General features: G+C 38.6%; 1 protein-coding gene across 2 annotated transcripts in view; it reads left to right on the top strand.

Moving 5' to 3' along the window:
* The window catches only part of EFHB (EF-hand domain family member B), a 29,524-nt gene extending 10,185 nt beyond the window's left edge, over positions 1-19,339 (top strand). For both annotated transcript variants that reach the window (XM_039525196.1, XM_039525195.1), the window contains exons 9-13: positions 1,773-1,927; positions 6,228-6,435; positions 8,196-8,414; positions 9,026-9,207; positions 18,760-19,339. In XM_039525196.1, coding sequence (XP_039381130.1) covers positions 1,773-1,927; positions 6,228-6,435; positions 8,196-8,414; positions 9,026-9,207; positions 18,760-18,921 — 926 coding nt within the window. In that variant the 3' untranslated portion in view covers positions 18,922-19,339. The remainder of the gene's footprint in view (positions 1-1,772; positions 1,928-6,227; positions 6,436-8,195; positions 8,415-9,025; positions 9,208-18,759) is intronic.
* The last annotated feature ends 315 nt before the right edge of the window (positions 19,340-19,654 follow it).

The raw sequence follows: 19,654 nt of genomic DNA, 5'->3' as shown, positions 1-19,654 counted from the left end.
CAATTAAGAAAAATAAGAACATTGCTAAAAAGTAATGGATTTCTGTTCATCAGTCTCCACCCCAGAAGATGTAGGAGAGATTCCTACCTTGGACGTGCTTTTTTTTTTCTGGTAATAAAAATGAGGTATTATTACTAATCAAGGGGTAAAAAGAAGAGGTGCTGGATGAGATAGATAAATTGAAAAGCAACAAGCCCCAGATGGTATACATCTAAGAGTTTTGAAGTAAATAAAGAATGAGTTTCTGAGCTGCTAGCAAAAATATGCACTCTGATTAAAAGTAGCTACACTGCTGGAGAACTGGAGGGTAGCAAATGTCATATCTATAATTTAAAGGGGTGCTAGAGATTATACAACAGTTTACAGACCTATAAGCTTTACTTCTGTACCTGATAATTGGTTGAAATGATAATTTAAAATAGAATTATGAAATGCAAAGAAGATCATGATGTGAGAGTGGAAGGAAGGAAAAGAAGTGGTGAGCAAAGGAGAGTGCAGCTTCTGCAAAGGAAAATTGTGCCTCACTAATGTATTAGAATTCTTTGAACATGTTAATAAAACAGTGGAAAAAAAGGAGAACTGGTTAACATAGTTTATTTGGATTTTCAAAAGGCCTTTGGCAAAGTCCCTCAGGAGAGTTTATTAAAGAAACTAAGTTGTCATGGTGTGAGGGGTAAGATATTGTCATGGATCAGAAAATGGCTAAGAGAGAGAAAACAATTTTTATCATGGCAAAAAGTTAACAGCAAGGTGCTTCTAAATTCCATACTTAATATATTTATTAATAATCTGGAATGGGGATGAACACTGAGGTGGCAACATTTTCAAATAACACTGAATTATTTAGAATAGTCAAGGCCAGAGAATATTGGCCCCAGTTTTGCAAACACTTAATCACAAGCTTAACTTTACTACCTTGAGTAGTCCATTGAAGTCAAGTGCATAAGTGTTCGTAGTGTGTTTGTATTGTGAGGAGCTTCAGAGGGATCTAAACAAGCTAAATTACAGGGCAACACAATGGCAGATGAAATTCAGTCTTAGCAAATGGAAAGTGATGGATATTTGAAGGGATAATTTGAACAACTCATACATTATAATGGATTCTAAATTTCTCTATCAACTTAGGAAAATGACTTGAGTATCACTGTGGACAGTTCATTGAAGACCTCTGCTCCATGTTCAGCAGTGGTCAAGAAAGCAAACAAATGCTAGGATGCCTAAGGAATGGGATGGAGAATAATACAGAAAATATTATGGTGCCATTATAGAAATTAATGTTGCATCCTCACCTGGAATACTGTGTTCAATTTTCCATAGTTCTTAATAATATTTTTGCCCCTTTGGAACAGAATGGGCTGGAGATAGGGCATCCATAGTAGATGTCCCTTGACACTGGCAATTCATGTTCCCCATTTGTGCAACTTATCCTGAATCTATTAACTTTCAGTGCATCATGTAATGCTCATATTTTTTTTTTTAGGTATTTTTGGAGGTTCTGGATAGAGTTGTGAGAGTCTAGTTCAGGAATATACAAACCTTTTCATGGCATGGACCACATGTAAATAAGGAGAGCATCTTGAGGGCCAGCTGTATTCCCATTTGCAATTATATGAGTCAAACAGAATTGTTGGTGCTCAGCAACTCTGAAAACCAGGCCCTTGGAGTCTCAAGTTGAGCATACCTCAGCAGAGGCCCCAAAAATTAGAATCCATTTTTGAAAATTTTAGCTTACTGTAAATGTGTAACTAAACAGGAGTTTATTTATTTTGTAGGAGTTGGTGATCTTCTTCACAATCGGGTTCCAAGTGAGTTCCTCCGTGGTAAAGACAGAGAGCGAGCTGTCTTCACTGCAATTCGACAGAATTTGAAGAAAGCTAACTACCACAATTTTGGCACATTACTAGAAGCATTCAGGCATTACGACAAGGTCAGTGTTCTGAGAGAATACAAATTTACGTACACATAATTTGTGTGCATATGTGTGTGTGATACATATTAACTTTCCAAGGTTATAGATATGTGCATGAGTATATATAGAATAGTAATAAAAGAATTAAATATAAGTTGAAAATATGATAGGACAACATGACAGACAAACCTTTCTACTGTGCACTCTATAGACAATGGTGTGGCATGGCATGTAGGTTTTATTGCAGAAGTGTTGGTTGCAACTCTAAAGTTGATGTTGCAATCTGAAACGGTATTAAAATAGAGCGTACATTTCTGTTTTTCTGTACTTGTAGGTGATCTTCCTGTGAAGCTTTCACATTAGTTTTATGCCCTTTGCATTTTCTGTGTAATTTAGATTTTGTTTCTTTTCAGACATTTTGAATAGAATCTGTTTGAAATTGACTCTGGCTGTAATTTATCTGGGGAAATCTCACTTTTTTGTTATTGTGTATCTTTAAAATAATATTATATAACACACAAACATACTAGAAAGCTGAATTTTCAGTAAATCTTATACAATGGGTAGTTAAAACAATTTTTGTCATTATTCATCATAAAGAAAAACTTCGGGCAGCTAACATATAAAATCTTATGGCAAAATCTTCTCTATTTTTAACATATCTTCTGCATAGGACACATCTCTGGCAACAGCTACACTTTTCTGGCAGATTTTATTCTACGGCGGAGAAGGTTTTATATGCAGCTGCTGACATAATATTTCACATGCAGCTGAGGACATGAAAATTTTATATACAGAAAATCTAAAAAGGATGATGATAATAATTCCTATATCAGTTTTTGTCAATAGATCTCAAAGCGCTTTACAAATGAGTTAAGGATCATTATTCCTATTTCAAAGTTAGAGAAACAGAGGCACAGAGCAGCAAAGTGACTTGCCAAGGTGTTGCAGCAGGCCAGTGGAAGCATCAGGAATAAAACCTAGGTCTCCTACGTCTCAGTCCAGCGCTGTATCCACTGGGCAACATTGCCTCCACTTCATCAGCATCAGCTATGCTTCTACCAACACCCAGTGTCCCTCACTCCCAAGCAAAGTACCTAATCTACCTCTACTTTTGATTTGAAAAAAAAAACAACCCAGAGAAAATGAATACACACAAACTTAATTAAGGTTGCTGCACATATAACATACCTTACATTACAAGAGTGAGGTAATGAAAAGTTAAGCCACCTAACAGTACCTGCTCTCTGCTCCTGCACCCACAGGTATACACCTTACTACTAACAAAACTACCATACACCACAAATCACATACCACAGCCATAACTCTGTGTGACCGGGGTCCCAGTGGGGGCCAGCTGAGGTCACTCAATTAGGGTAAACTGCAAAGAATGGGGTAGACAATCCCTAAAAAGCTGGTGGATATTCCAATACTTAGATTTACCAGGCCAGCATAAAACAGCTGCTTTATTACCTCACTTGTTACTCAGAAGTCCAAACAACACAGTTCTCTTAAAGTGATCCAGCCTCAGGCCTCCATCCGGGTACCTAAATCAAATAAGATGAAGATTCCTGAAAATTTTATTTCATCATATAAAAGAAAAGGTTCTACCAATCCCAAAGGATCGGACACACTATCTCCCAAGTTACTGAATATTTCAGATCTTACACAAATACACGCAACAGCCAATTCTTATTAACTAAACTAATATTTATTAAAAAACAAAAGAGAGAGAGTATGGTTAAAAGATCATTATACATACAGACATGCATTCAATTCATTGAGGTTCAGATTCATAGCAGAGATGGTGAGCTTTGTAGTTGCAAAGAGTTCTTTCAGAAATAGTTCATAGGTTATAGTCCAATGTCCAAATATCCTATTCAGGGCATACCAGCATAGCTGGGACCTCAGTCTTGCAACTTAAACTCCCCCCGATGAAGTTTAAGCAGATCTGAGATGACAGAATCAGGATCCAAGGATCTTTTATACAATGTTATGTTCTTCGACAAGTTGGAGTTCCTTGGGGAACAAAAGGAAATTAGGATGACTTTGAAGGAGGTCCATCACCGGTACTTAGCTATACGAATTAACATAAGGCAATTTGCTTGTTCCTTCACCATTCATAGTACATTTCAAAGAGAGATGAATACAGAGATATCCCGTGTTTACAATTCATTTAAATGCTAGGATGTTCTTTTGATCTCTGAACTATCAGAATACACCATAAACAGGGATTGTTGATTTCACTGTTGACCCTGCTCATATATATTTAAATACACAAAAACACAAACATTATCTCCCCACATGTCTTCTGAGGGTTATTTATTTTGCAGGATGTTTAACCCTTTCTAGCCATGTGTCACACTCGGTCTCAACTAAGGATACTAGCCTTCCAGCAACCATTTTCCCAAACTACTATCTGCCAGCACACCTAACTACTGCAACAACCATTCACAACTAATAGTGTTAGTAGGGGCAGAGTAGTTTGGTGAATGGGTGTGTGCAGAAAGGAGAGCTGCATAATATTGTAGAATTTGAACAAAATTTGTAGAGTGGTGCAGGTGGCAGAACTAGGGTGGGGCAGGAGGGGCTAAATCCCCTGTAATGGAAATATTATGGTGGCTCTGCTGGTGTGTAAACTTGTGCATGCCAGGGGGTGGGGAGCGGAGGTAAGAACAGGACTAGTGGGCCCTGGTTTGGGCCGAGGAGTAAAGAGCAGGATCCGGAGGGATGGAACAGGCGCTGGAGAAAGTAGGAGTCCCCAAGACCCTTCTTTCCAGCCTGGAGCTGGCTGGCCCCGCACCCAGTCTCAGTACCTCCCCTGTCTGCCCCTCCTGTCTTTCCGTCTCCTGCACCCCCAATTATAGTTTGCTTCTACCCCCAATTATAGTTTGCTTCTACCGGAGTAACTCTAAAATCATAGGATCTATGATATTTTGTGAAGCTATGATTTTCTCCACTTCCTGATGTTAAGGCTCTTTGCTGAAAGGAAATGCTATGCATATTTCACTGACACAACTGCAGTTCCTCTATATCCAAATTATCACAACATCCTGAAAACAGCTCCACTCCTTGCCTGGGCTACTAGGCTGTTTGTAACTGGAAGGTTTTACTGGAAACCGTGACATGACTGGAAACCTTGGACATATTCAGAAGCAATTTCTCAACCAAATAAATATTTTAATATATTTGTTTTCAAGCTTAGCTAAGAGACTAGCTACATGCCAGATTTGAAATTTTGTTGTTTCATTGTTTTTAAGATATCAGCAAGCAAAGGAAATCAGTGAGCAGAAGTAATCTTAACTTTTTTTAAGCTAGAAAAGTATATTTTTGTCAGTCTTTCAAATTTCAAAAATGTTTGAATGATTTTCCTCAAACTTTTCTCCAAATTTTACTTCTTCAGAGACCGAGCTTGAAAAATTTTAGGTCCAAGAGAAAAAAACATGGGAGTTATATTGGAATTCCCTGTGGAACCTTAACTATAGTGTTCACTCCGGATTGACACCTTATTTGAAAAGAAGTCTTATCTTTGCCTCAGCATTTATTATTAGACTCTCATCTTGTCACACTACACCATTACATTGACATTAGCTCTTAATTTCAAGTTCCCTTATTATCTAAGTAAAAAGTTATTTCATTGATGCTTGTGAATTCAGGTTGTGAGTTCCCAAACTGCTCTGGATTTTTGGATTCTGTCTTTGGGAATGATGTGGCTAAATTGGAGAGAGTTGAGAGGAAAAGAACAAAAATGATAAAAGGCTTAGGAAACCTGACCTATAAAGACAGGTTAAAAAAACTTGGCATGTTTAGTCTGAGGAAAAGAAGACTGAGGGGGACCTGATGACAGTCTTTAAATATGTTAAGGGCTGTTATAAAGAAGATGGTGATTGAATTGTTTTCCATGTCCACTGGTAGGACAAGAAGTAATGGACTTAATCTTCAGCAAGCGAGATTTAAGTTAGTTATTAGGAAAAACTAACTTTGAGGGTAGTTAAGTTCTGGCATAGGTTTCCAAGGGAGGTTGTGGAATCCCCATCTTTGGAGGTTTTTAAGAACAGTTTGGACAAACACTTGTCTTGGATGGGCTAGGTTTTTATCAGTCCTACCTCAGCACAGGGGGCTCAACTTGATCACCTCTTGTGGTCCCTCCCCAATCATACATGTCTATGATTCCAAGATTCTGCAATTTGAATATTCTTAAATGATATGATTGGCTACATATTTATGACCTATTGTCTGTATCTGGACCATGGGCCATAGTTTGAACACCTGTTATGCAGTGTTTGTGATGATAACTGTTGTGTGTTATTTGTCACAGAACGGTGATGGGAAGATAGACAAAGAAGAACTGAGGAAGTCTTGTTTTCAGCTAAATCTCGATCTAGATGAGGAACTGTTGAATGCTTTATTTGATTACTGTGATTTGGATAAAGATGGTTTGATTGACTATCTGGAGTTTGTAAACTTTCTTAACTGGAAAGACAAAATGTCTATTGAAGAATTTGAAAAAAACATAATTACAAAAGGTATGTGATTTAGTACTAGAAAGCACTTACGGGATAATCCTGTCTGTTCCTCAGCCACTGGAAAAGGCCCTGGCAGAACACATATTGCACAGGAGGCATAGAAATTGGAAGCCCATGCAAATGCTTCCAGGCCCCCAGTACATTGTGGAGTATGGCTACAAAGAGGCTGCTCTGATCTGTGTGCTGGATGAATGGATTCCCCACTGGGAATTACCAAGCCCGTTTGCTAAAGTTTGGGAAGGGAGTTAGATTGGAAAACAAAAAAGAAATGACTAGAGAAAAATGTTAAAAGTTAGCTTTTGCTAGCAAAAACCTGGATTCATCTGTAATGTTTCCATTTGAACATTGAGCTCTGGATAAATTTTTCTGAAATTACGGTAGCTGGCAATGTGTCCTTTAAATATTAGATTCTCCAGTCCATTCCGCTCCGTTTATATTACCTGAGCAGAGTAAAAAGAGCACAAACTACCCACAGGCGCCTACTTGGGAGTTCCCCAGTGTAGATGGCTCATCCTCTTCCGCTTTGCTGTCTCTGGTCAACACAGGGACAGAAAGAGAGTGGTGGTGTGGTGTAGAAGGAGTCAGAGTGTCCTATACAATGCACTTCAGCTGCCCTCATATGGCATGTGTTCTGTACAGCCCTCAGATTGCTCTAAGCCTGTAGCTCTCAACCTTTCCAAACTACTGTACTCCTTTCAGGAGTCTGATTTGTCTTGTGTACCCCCAAGTTTCACCTCACCTAAAAACTAATTGTTTACAAAATCAGACATAAAATACAAAAGTGTCACAGCCACAGTATTACTGAAAAATTGCTCACTTTCTCATTTTTAAAATAAGTCAATTGAAATATAAATATTGTACTTACATTTCAGTGTATAGTATATAGAGCAGTATAAACAAGTCATTGTCTGTATGAAATTTTAGTTTGTACTGACTTTGCTAGTGCTTTCTATGTAGCCTGTTGTAAAACAAATATCTAGATGAGTTGATGTACCCCCGAAGACCTCTGTGTACCCCCAGGTGTACATGTACCCCTGGTTGAGAACCATGGCTCTAAGCTGTGCTGGAGCAAAGAATCAGGGAGCCATAACCAACATGAGAGAACAAATAATATGTGACAAATGTGTAGTCATGTTGCTTAATGCTCTGTTGGATGGTGCTCAGAAACTATGATGATAAATGCAGTATAAGAACCTCTACAGAAGAAAATAGTTCCATGACCACCACTGCCTCATTGTGCTGTAACAAGGTAAATTACAATAACTGAATTTTAATCTGCCAGACATGAGAAGTAACACCTTTTTATTTTCTTTTTTCTTATACGTGCACTTTACTATTTAAGCTGGTTGCACCAAAGATCTCTCTCTCTCTTTGCAATCTGGAGAAATCCTTGGAGAAAGTTTTGTTTTTATTTTTCCTTGAAGTGATCCACTGGAGATTTTAAAAGTCCAGGGATTCTGATTTTATCATAAGTACTTTTTAAAGTTGGGTTAATATTAGAGCCTATTAGGTGCAAATCTCAGTCAGAACAGTAGTGCTTTTTCTTTTGTGAAGAGTTTATTTTTCTATGCAAATGTATCCCATAAAGCAGGAGAGATTAAAAATCTCTCAGAACCATTTGAAAATGTGTAATCTATATATTAAATCTTTTTTACTCAATAATAATGTAGGTTTAAGTCACTGTTTTTACTACTAAAAATATTTACTATGTTGTGTGCATCTAATAATTTTGGCTATTTTATAACCTTCACATTTTATAGGGAAAAAGCCAGATGGTTCTGAGCCTTCCCTACCTGAAGATGCAGAAACCAAAATAAACAATGGATCACTCTTAAAAGATGAAGATCTTGTACCAAAGGAACCTGGAACCTCAGAAAAGACACCAAAAACTCTTACAAGACCAACAGATCGTGTATTTGCTGATTATCGCACAACTTCTTCTCAGTACAATGCAACTGTAGGAGGTCTCCCTGCAACTTGTAAGTACAGTGAATGCTAGTGAAGACAAAATCAGAAGCAATTTTAGAAAGTATTGGCAAATGTGCTAATTACATAGAATAGCCCACTACCTAAATCTAATTTATCCAACAGTATTAAACCAAATTTGATTCAGATGCTTAAGATTAAGGTTTGGAGGTTCATTTAGGATAAGAACCCAAAAGTTTGGATGTTAATCAAAACTCTTTGGTCTAGAAGTTATACTGAAAGTCTCAGAAGAACCAGTTTTTTTTATGATATTTCTAATAAAATCCTGTTTTTGGCTTGGTTGGAAATAAAGCAACAATAACCTTCCTTACAGCATTTAAATATTTATGCTTCTGGTTGTAGCTGAAACCATGAAGTGTAGAAGAAAGTAAAAACTGGATGGGAGGAAAATTAAATAATCACTTTTTTAAAACCCCATTTAAAAAAAAGATTTGACTTGAGTTTCAGGCAGAATTTCAGGTCAGTTCTTATTTTATCTAAAGTAGTTCACCCTTCCCTAGTTTTGGGGAATACTGTATGACACAACTGCTATTTCTGTGTGAGCTACTGCTGCAAGCATAGTTCTTTCATTTATTTATGTTACGTATTGATTATTTTTCTACAGGTTACCCATTATACGGCATTCCAACCATTCGTTCAGACATTCCTGCCCCTCGTATTCGCCGCATCAGTGACAGAACTAATTATGGTGATGAAGCCAATGCTTATGCATTATTATGTCCATCTGTCTTCAGCCAGAAAGGAGTGTATGAAAAAGATTTTTTTAAGACAAGACCAAAGGCAGAGGTACTGTACCTTGCTTCTGAAGATTTTCTCTAGATACCAATGGTACACCTGCATAATGGGTCTGGGAGGTTATGTGGTCGAGCAGTTAGGGCACCACACTGAAAGTCAAAAGACATGGGTTAAATTCCCAGATTTATGATTGACTTATTTTGAAATTTGGTGAGTCATGTTACCTTTCTGTACCTCAGTTTTGCTATCTGTAAAATGGGGTTAATTGTAAAGCACTGAGATCTGTGGATGAAATATTTGGCATTTTACAAGTGCCCAATATTAATATTCCCAGACAGAAAATTAGGTTAAATTGATATTGTTATTAATAGTACATACCAATAATTTAAGGATGAAAAAATCATAAGAATGTTTTAATTATTACAAAAACAAGCATTATGAACCCAGAAAATTCAGAACCTAAAGTTAATCTTAAGAGATCCAAACATGTGAAGGCAAAGAAATTCACTGCTAAGGCACCCATTTCATAGATTCCAAGGCCAGAAGAGTAAATTGTGATAATCTAGTCCAGAGGTAGGCAACCTATGGCACGTGTGCCGAATGTGGCATGCGAGCTGATTTTCAGTGGCACTCTCACTGCCTGGGTCCTGGATACTGGTCTGGGGTCCTCTGCATTTTAATTTAATTTTAAATGAAGCTTCTTAAACATTTTAAAAACCTTATTTATTTTACATACAACAATAGTTTAGTTATATATTATAGACTTATAGAAAGAGACCTTCTAAAAACGTTAAAATGTATTACTGGCACGTGAAACCTTAAATTAGAGTGAATAAATGAAGACTCAGCACACCACTTCTGAAAGGTTGCTGACCCCTGATATAGTCTGACCCCGTGTGTAACATGGGCCACAGAACTTCCTAAAAATTATTCCTAGAGCATATATTTTAGAAAAAACATTCAGTCTTGATTTCAAAAATTTCTGTGATGGAGAATCCACTGTGATCCTTGGGAAAGTGTTCCAATGATTAATTACTCTGACTGTTAAAAATTTACACCTTACTTCCAGTCTGAATTTGTCTAGCTTCAACTTCCAGCCATTGGATCATGTTATGCCTTCCTCTGCTAGACTGAAGAGCCCATTATTAAATATTTGTTCCCCATGTAGGTATTTGTAGATTACAATCAAGTCACCCCTTAACCTTCTCTTTGTTAAGCTAAATAGATGGAACTCCTTGATTCTATCGCTGTAACACAGCATTTTACATTACATTTACATTCTTTCATGTTTGGTGAGTTACATAGTTACAGAGGTTTACAATGCAAACACTAGATAACCTTATAATATGGGGTACAGATATTATAAGTGAGATTACTATATGCAGCATCCTACAAGCATTTCACAAAGCCTAAACACTAAACACATTCTTATAAATATAACCTCTATTTTAACAATATTAACACATAGGTGAGCCAGACTGTTTTCTAGCTATGTATTGGCCAATGTTCTGTTGAGGCCGAGGGGCCTTGGCATGAGCTGGTGCCTGGTCTGCCAGAGTCACACTGGCCATGGAGGAAAATGGACTCAGATTGTCTAGTCAACTCTTCAGATTCACCCTGCAGCTGGATAAAGGTGTAAACTCTTCTGCTACCGAACATGGCGCTTCTATCTGCAGCTGCCAGAACAAAAAATCTAGCTGAAAGAGGGGTTATAGGGGAAAAAGGGAGAAGAGGAAGCAGAGGTTGGGAGAGAATCAACTATGTGGCAGATTCACTTGGGTTCCATTAGTGGTACTGTGGTCACCTGAGGGTGGGAAGTCTGCCTGGCCATGATGAGCCTGGAGCCAGCCAGCATATCTCCCAAAATGAGTAGAACTGGATCACTCCAAGACAAGTCAGATGAAGCTGTAGTGTGTGTTTGTGACGTTTCCCTCTGGTGTTATCTGGACCAGTGATCTACTAGGCCTCTCCAATCCTTGACTCTGGGAACCAGCCTTACTCTACTATGCTGTGCGAACCCCAACTCCTGGGCTGTTCACGTACAGCCTTTGGCATGTAAGCTGCTCCCAGCTACTTGCAAGCAAATGACACTAGCCAATATCTCCAGTCCCAAACACGACCCTAGGAACCTCCATCTTGCAGTGTCCAGTTATGGCCGCTGGATGCTGCAAGCTTATTTAAGTTAATCAATTTAACAAAGAAATTGATATGTACCAGGCTTGTTCTCCCAAGGGGAGTCTCTGACACATTGCAAACCAAATGCACTGCTTCAGGTAGAATAAACAAACAGATTTATTAACTATAGAGGTAGATTTTAAGTGATTATAAGTCAAAGACCAAGTCAGATTTGGTCAAATGAAATAAAAGCAAAATGCATTCTAAGCTGACCTTAACACTTTCAGTGTCCTTAGATGCTTCTCACCACAGGCCGGCTGGTTACTTTTCAGTCAGGCTCTCCCCTTTGATCAGCATTTCAGTCGCTTGGTGGTGGTGGTGGTGTCTGTAGATGAAGGTGGAAGTGAGAGAGCATGTTGCTACATAAGCCAAGTATCAGAGGGGTAGCCGTGTTAGTCTGGATCTGTAAAAGCAACAAAAAGTCTTGTGGCACCTTATAGACTAACAGACGTTTTGGAGCATGAGCTTTCGTGGGTGAATACCCACTTCGTCGGATGCATGTAGTGGAATTTCCAGGGGCAGGTATATATAAGCAAGCAAGAAGCAGGCTAGAGATAATGAGGTTAGTTCAATCAGGAAGGATGAGGCCCTCTTTTAGCAGCTGAGGTGTGAAAACCAAGAAAGGAGAAACTGGTTTTGTAGTTGGCAAGCCATTCACAGTCTTTGTTTAATCCTGAGCTGATGGTGTCAAATTTGCAGATGAACTGAAGCTCAGCAGTTTCTCTTTGAAGTCTGGTCCTGAAGTTTTTTTGCAAGAAGAACTCCACATGGACTCCTGCAGTTCATCTGCAAATTTGACACCATCAGCTCATTTACCTTATTCCTTTCCTCCCTCCCCTATTGTGACCCCCAAAGTTTCCCTCTACTTTTCAGGGTGCTGCAATTAAGGTGCAATACTGTTAATCCAGATTTAATTTATTATGTCTCTGGAAGTCCCTTTAAGTTTGTTGCCCTTTTCACCTGAATGTAATTCATACAAAAGCATTTTTATAGTGCAATTATAGAATGATAGTTCTACTCTGACTGGCTCTACTCTTTTAGCTGATTTTAGACAGAAATATGGCAGGATTTCTTCCTTGAAGTTGTGAGCTTTGATTGCTGATGCACTTGCTCCCATTACACAAATACTGCTCTCAAATGTTTACCCCTTATACATCTCATTTGAGCATATGTCATTGCTATAACAGAAGAAAAATCAGCATGTCAAGTACTTTGTTACCTTGGCATCCTATTATATAAATGATAAGAACTTTATCACATTTATATCACCCTAAAACATTTGTCAAATGACAAATATCCTAATTACGCTGGCACCTAAGTTTACTTCAGGTAGTTTTATGATTTTGCTAGATGTCACCCATTACTCACAGAGGGCCAAATTCTAAACTTTTTTGCAAAGCCCACATTAATAGGCAGTCTCTGTGAGTGATGGGGGGACAGTTTCCCCCAGGCATGGAACACTGGCATAGCTGGTGCTATTGTCCATGGAGGCAATAATGTCTGCACTGCTGCACTCCTTCCCCTTTGTGGAGGTTTAAACCAGATTATCCACATAGTCATAGATCTACTGGCCTGGCCCCATCCCAAATCACCCTGTCTATGCTGCTGTGGAGAAAGATGTCGCAGAATGGCGCAGTGGTTGCACAATTCTCATATCTAGAACTTCAGGGCATGTCTACACTGCAATTGAACACCTTTTTTTTTTTTTTTTTTTTATAATTGGAGATATACCAATCTCCTAGAACTGGAAGGGACCTTGAAAGGTCATCAAGTCCAGCCCCCTGCCTTCACTAGCAGGACCAATTTTTGCCCCAGATCCCTAAGTGGCCTCCTTAAGGATTGAACTCACAACCCTGGGTTTAGCAGGCCAATGCTCAAACCACTGAGCTATCCCTCCCCCTCCAGACCTGCAGCTGGCCTGTGTCAGCTGATTCAGATTCGTGGGGCTTGGTCTAAGAGGCTGCTTATTTGCAGTGTAGACATTTGGGCTTGGGCTGGAGCACAAGCTTTGGGACTCTTCCCCAATGTGGGCTCCCAGAGCCCGGGCTTCAGCCCAAACCTAAACATCTACACCACAATTAAATAGCTCCCTAGCCCAAGCCCTGCAAACCCAGGTCAGCTGACACAGGTCAGCTGTGGGTGTATGACTGCAGTGTAGACATACCCTTAGAGCCCCGCCACCCCCTATTATAATAGAATTGAGGCAGTTCAGCTGTGTTTTGGGTCTCTTGCACCTGCAGAGGAATGGGACAGGAACTGGTTGTGATAGGATATGTTGTATGTGTTTTATAAAACCAAATGATCGGAATAGGCTGGTTATTTTTGAAAATATATCAATATGTGTCAGCATTTTTAATGAATTCCTCACATTTAATGCAAAGGGTATGAAGGAACAGACATTTCTTAATTTACATTTTTGTCCTGGCAATGAGAAAAGAGAGAAAATCATTAATTCTGGCAGGACTCCCATCCCTCTCTCACACACACACACAAACATTTAAAAAAAAACAGGAGTACTTGTGGCACCTTAAAGACTAACAAATTTTTTTTTTTTGAGCTTGAGCTGAGCTAAAGCTCACTTCTTGGATGCATGAAATGAAGTTCCATTCTCAAGAAGTGAGCTTTAGCTCACTCAAAACTTCATAAAAAAAATTTGTTGTCTCTTTTTGCCTCTATTTTACTTCTTTTTTTTTGGATACAGACTAACACTGAAACAAACATTTCAGTGTGAAAATCTAATTTATCAATGACTTCTGTATCTTCCATTATTCCTTCTATAATATCTGGTACTGTTTCACTGTTTTATTACTGAATACTACTTTTCTTGTATTTTCTAATGCCAGCAATGTTACAAATTAAGAGCTGATTTTATTACTTTAAACAGATGCCTATTAAAGTTCTAAGATAATACTAACTCAAAACATAAAATTCAAATCTAAAATTAGAAAAGGGGACTCGATAACCTCCTTCCCTCCCTTGGTCATTTTATTATATAAAGTATTCAGTCATGCCTGAAAGTGCACTTGGAGCATGGTTAGGTACTTTACAGTAAGGTATACTGCTAATTAGAGGCCTCAGATATAAAAGATGCCTTGTCAGAATTCCTCAGAATGACTTGCACATGAGCGTATTAACATTTTATAATCTGTCTGAAGCAGGAAATCCATGTGCACAGAATATAGCAAACAGCAAATAGAATTTATGCTTCATTGATAAGCCCATTATACTTATCATGCATTAGACAAAACTATTCTTTGAAGTTATAATGTGGTCTGAAATGTCAAACTCCATTATAGACTATCCAGTTTATGCAGAACATAGTAGACAGCAATAGTGTTAAATCATCCTGTACTCATGCAGTGCATTGCATATTTCAATAATTCTGTTTAATTTTTAATTTATTTTGATATTGAGAATTGATTTTTCTCAAACATGCAATGGCTAATGAAATTATAATTTAAAAACCTGGGACTGTATCATGCCATCTGTTTTTGAGCAAAAAGCCCTATTGAAATCAATGAGGAGTTTGCCTAATAGTCAGTTACACAATATGACCCTCAATTCCAGCCTTCATTACAAGAAATCAAAGCAGACACAGGATTATTAACCATAAAACAGCATAGGTTAAGACTATACTGAAAAATTGTTCTCACTACGCCCCAATTCAAGAAAGCATTCCTATTCAGGAAAGCTCTTAAGCACATGTTTAACTTTATTGAACACAGTGGGATGTAAGCATGTGCTTTAGTGCTGTCCTGAATCAGAGCCTGTTCCAGTGCCCTTTGGAGTCAATGAGAGTCTTTTCATTGGGCTACAAATCAGGCCCTTAGAGTGAATGAGTTTAATTTGACTGGCAAATAACATGTTGTTCACTTATTCAATATCAACTTGACCATCACAGTAAAGGGTAGGTGAGCAGATATTGTGGCTGGGATGGTTTTCAAGATGGGAAGATGTCACAGGGTGACACTGGCTCTTTAAGAGTGAGCAGGGCAAATGCACCTGTGACCGTTGGTTCAGCTGACCCCTGTTGAGCTTTAAAAGAGGGCACCCGGGCTTAGAGAGACCTGGTGAGGGAGTAGCTGGGTGAGTCAGGCTGACTGCCAATCGGGAAAGGGGCAGAGTAGCATGGGGCTGTCACTGCCTGCTCCCTGGGAATATGAATTTCTGGAGAGTTAGGGCTGCCAGAATCTCCTGGGTTGGGAGGCAGGGAAACAGGAGAAGGAAGATGGCCAGAGTCCCCTGAGAGGGGAGGCAGAATGAACCTGGGAACTAAAGGGGGGAAATCACTGGAAGCTATAGCCCAGGGTGAGTTGAGGAATTGTGTTTTTGTTGATTTGACCTAAGTTTGGTCAATAAAACCGCATAAAAGAGACTGTGGGTGTGGCAGTGAGTCCTTCACATGCGGGGGAAAAGCCCTGCCTTGTTACACATGGTGGAGAATGCAGGCAATTTGAATGGGCCCTGATACAACGAGAGAGTGAGGCCAGTCCTGAGTGGGCTTTTTTTTTAAAGGAAGAGGGAAAAGAGGGAGACAAAAGGCTGTGAGGGAGTGTCACAGGGTAATACTTTGAGCTTTAAAAGGGGGCACCAGAGCTTAAAGAGAAGGGAGAGGAGCCTTGATGAGAGGTGAGGGGGAGCCTTGATGGTGAGCTGAGGGCTAGTCAGGAAAGAGGCAGAGAGGGCTCTCACTGCCTCCTCCTTGGGAATAGGGAGCCTGCCTGGGAGAATTAGGACTACCAGAGTCCCGGGGACAGGAGGCAGAAGTCCCTGAGAAGTACAGAAGGAAAATCTCTTATGAACTACATCCCAGGGTGAGTTGAGGAATTGTGTTTTTGTTGATTTGACCTAAGTTTGGACAATAAACATGCATAAAAGAGACTGTGAATGTGGTAGTTGAGTCAGATAAATTGACCCTTGATGATTTGTGAATTTGTCAGGTGAGTATTTTATATCTGTTCATATATTTTTTCACATTTAATTTTTATAATTTTTTATACTATGCCTTTTGAAAATGAAATGCTGAGGCTACATAATGACCCAGTATAGAGGTACATGTGGTAGTTTTAAACTTGGTTAATGGGGCTCAGAATGTTTTATAATCCCTATGGGGGTGTTGATAAAAGTGTCCTAGAACAGTATACTTAAATGGCATTATAGTATTGTTTTTAGTGTAGGAAGCTATGAATGTTAAAGGTTAAAGATTTAGCAGGCCAAATATTGTTCATCTTTATCCCATTGACTTCTATGGGATTGTAAGAAAAATAAGATTTAGTCTGTTTTTATCAATAAAGGGTGCAATTAAAAGTAAAAATGTTGTGGACATAAAATTCATGAATTATTTAATATTCATTTAGGATTATGTACAAACTATGAGCTGGATTTTTAGCTAGTGTAAGTCGGAATTGCGTCATTAGTGTTGATGGAGCTACAGGGGTTTACTTTGCTTAGTATCTGGTGCTATGGATTTATAAAACCCTTTCATTTGTAAGTGACCCAGTGGATTGGAGGAGGTTGGCAATGCTGATCCAGTTGTGTTTTAGAGATTAATGTGGGCAGATTAATGTGAATTAATAATATGGCAGCTGTCTATCGAGAAAGACAATGGCATACCAAAGCACCGAAGTAGTTGAGTTACTATGCGCCATGCTGCAGCATCATGATTGACTAAAAAGTCCAATTCTTGAATGACAGTCCTTGCCACATATAGTGCTGGTATAAGTCGCAGGGCCAGAGGATGAACCCAGCAAATGACTAGTATTTGAGGCCTGCTGTGCTTTCCTCTTCACCTCTCTGCAGCCACTTTGACTGCCTCGTGCAGTGCAGCCCTTCAGTGTGGCCTGTTGCTAGCTGCATCTTGCTAGCTTGCAGCATCCATGTTGAGAGTTTAAGTCCCTCTTGTAAATGTCCTTGAAACTGGGCCTAGGTTGGCCCAATGGCCTTGGAGGATCCACAAGTTCTCCATACAGGAGATTATTTGGAATGCATCTATCATTCATCCAGTGCAGATGACCAAGCCGATGGAGACATCTATGTTTGAGAGTTGTCATTAGACTTGGGAATTTTGCTTTCTCAAGGATGTTGGTGTCAGAAACTTGATTTCCCACTTGATATTTAGAATATGGCAAAGACAGCAGGTATCAAAGGTATTTAACCTTATTTTATGGCTGCTCTAGGTAGTGTCCAAATCTCACTACCATACAGCAGCATGCTCAGAATGCATGTTGGTGGACCTTGGCATTCAGTGTTAGTTTCCTGTTATCCCACACATGCTTGGTTAGTTGACCTAATGTGGTGGCTGCCTTTTTTATGGAAGAATTAAGCTTCTTATCTGGAGATAAGTTATCTGATACAGTTGATCCTAGATAGCAGAGCTTGTGCAGGGCTTCTAGCACAGTGTTAGCTATTGAAACTTGTGGTGCTGTCAACACACCTTGTGCCATAAATCATTGTCTTTGTTAGTCCAAATTCATCACAAGCTAGTACAAAGGTTGGGTGGTTGGCAACTAAACTGGAAACTCCACCACTCATTAAATGGTGGAGGGTATACCAAAAAGCCACCGGAATGAACAACAATATCCATAAAGAAGTAACTCTGTCTGGTGCAGCTGCCTTCCAGCCAGTTCTTGGCTGAACAAAGATTAGGGGAGAAATCCCTGAATTAATAGTAAAGATCAGAAAAAATGTGAAACAAATATGCACAAAATAAAATATACTAAAATAAAGACAAGCAGTGAAAAAGAACAAATGTGTATGGAATGGCAATATTCCACCCACAGTCTGCTGTACCTGTTAGGCAAGTACTACAGCACCACAGCTTGATGTAATCTGTTACGCAGAGTAAATATGTATGTGAGAAACTTAAAAAAAAAACCCCTAAGGGGCTTGATCCTCTGTTCCATTACATTGGTGTAAAATCAATCTTGGTGTAAACTGGGGTAGCTTCATTGAAATCAGCCTTGCTATGCTGATGTACACAACCTGAGGATCTGGCTCATAGCATTTTCAAGACATGTTTTCCTTGTTAAATGTAGAGTTTAATATAATATTTATGTTGATAAATGTAAAGAATAAAAGGTAATGTATTAGTAGCATGGTTTTATTAGGCTTCTTTGGAAACCTTAACTTATAAATTTCCTGAACTCTGTGTGCTTGCTTTCTGAACCTTTAAATTGCATTAACCTAGTGTATACATTTAGGGCCAAATCTTGCAGTCCTTAGCCCTTCCTTAGATAAAACTCACATTAACTTTAATTGGAGTTGGCTTGCTTAAACACACCAGGACTTGGTCTGTAGTCTTCATTAATGGCGAAATTCACTCCTAGACAAATTAAGATTCCTCATGTAAATAATGGATGCAAGATCAGCCCCTATATTAATTAAAGTAAATGCTGACCAAAATTAATTCCATCACATATTACTTTACAGATTGCACGAATTCTCCGTAACATTGGAGTGAGCATTTCAGATCAAAACTTTGAAGAAATATGGAAGCAGGCTTGCATGAAAAATCACAGAGGAGAGGTCTGTGTAGAATCCATCAGAAATATACTGGATGAGATACAAGCATCGCATACAAAATGCAGTTGAGGTTTTCTATTCTTTGTGGTATTTTATTTAAAATAAAATCTGCCATAACTTTGGTTTTGACTAGAACAAATGTTTAAATGTATTGTGTTTACAGAATTAGAATCCAATCTATAGTCCTTCTGTAAGGACTATGGGAGACCGCATATATATGAATCTGTTCTTATCTCCCATTAAAGTCTGGGAATTGGGCCACTGATTTCAGTGGGAACAGGACTAGGTATGTTATTTGCTTATAAATTGAATTCAGTTGTTTCTCTATATATTATTATATGACTTAATGTGTCTAAGTGTTCAATATTACATTTTAAGCCTGAACACTTTTCCATCTTGTCTTTGTTTACAAAAACAGAAACCATTGCATAAATATTTGAAATGTTTTTACATACTGAGAATAATTAAATAACAAGAATTTGTCTGATTAAGAATTTTTTTTTTAAAGCCAGTATTTCTGTGTAAAGGAAAATCGTCCCTCTGCTTTTCTAGAATTCGTTGTTGGTGTCAACAAAACAGTGGCTAAAGATGAGCTGGTTGCCAAAATCTATTTATATTCTCAAAAAAACTCTTTGAGGCCCCTCACAGGAGGATACTAAGGAAATAAAATAATTATGGATTGAGATGTAAAGTATTGACTAAGACAGCAAACAAAGCGGGAATAAATAGCCAATTTTCAACATGGCAAAAGGCTAACAGCCTGATACACCGAACATTATGATACAAGAAACCAGTATTTAAT

The sequence above is a fragment of the Mauremys reevesii genome, linkage group 2 (assembly GCF_016161935.1).
Source record: "Mauremys reevesii isolate NIE-2019 linkage group 2, ASM1616193v1, whole genome shotgun sequence".
Classification (NCBI taxonomy): Eukaryota; Metazoa; Chordata; order Testudines; family Geoemydidae; genus Mauremys; species Mauremys reevesii.
This window is presented reverse-complemented; position numbering and strand designations above follow the sequence as displayed.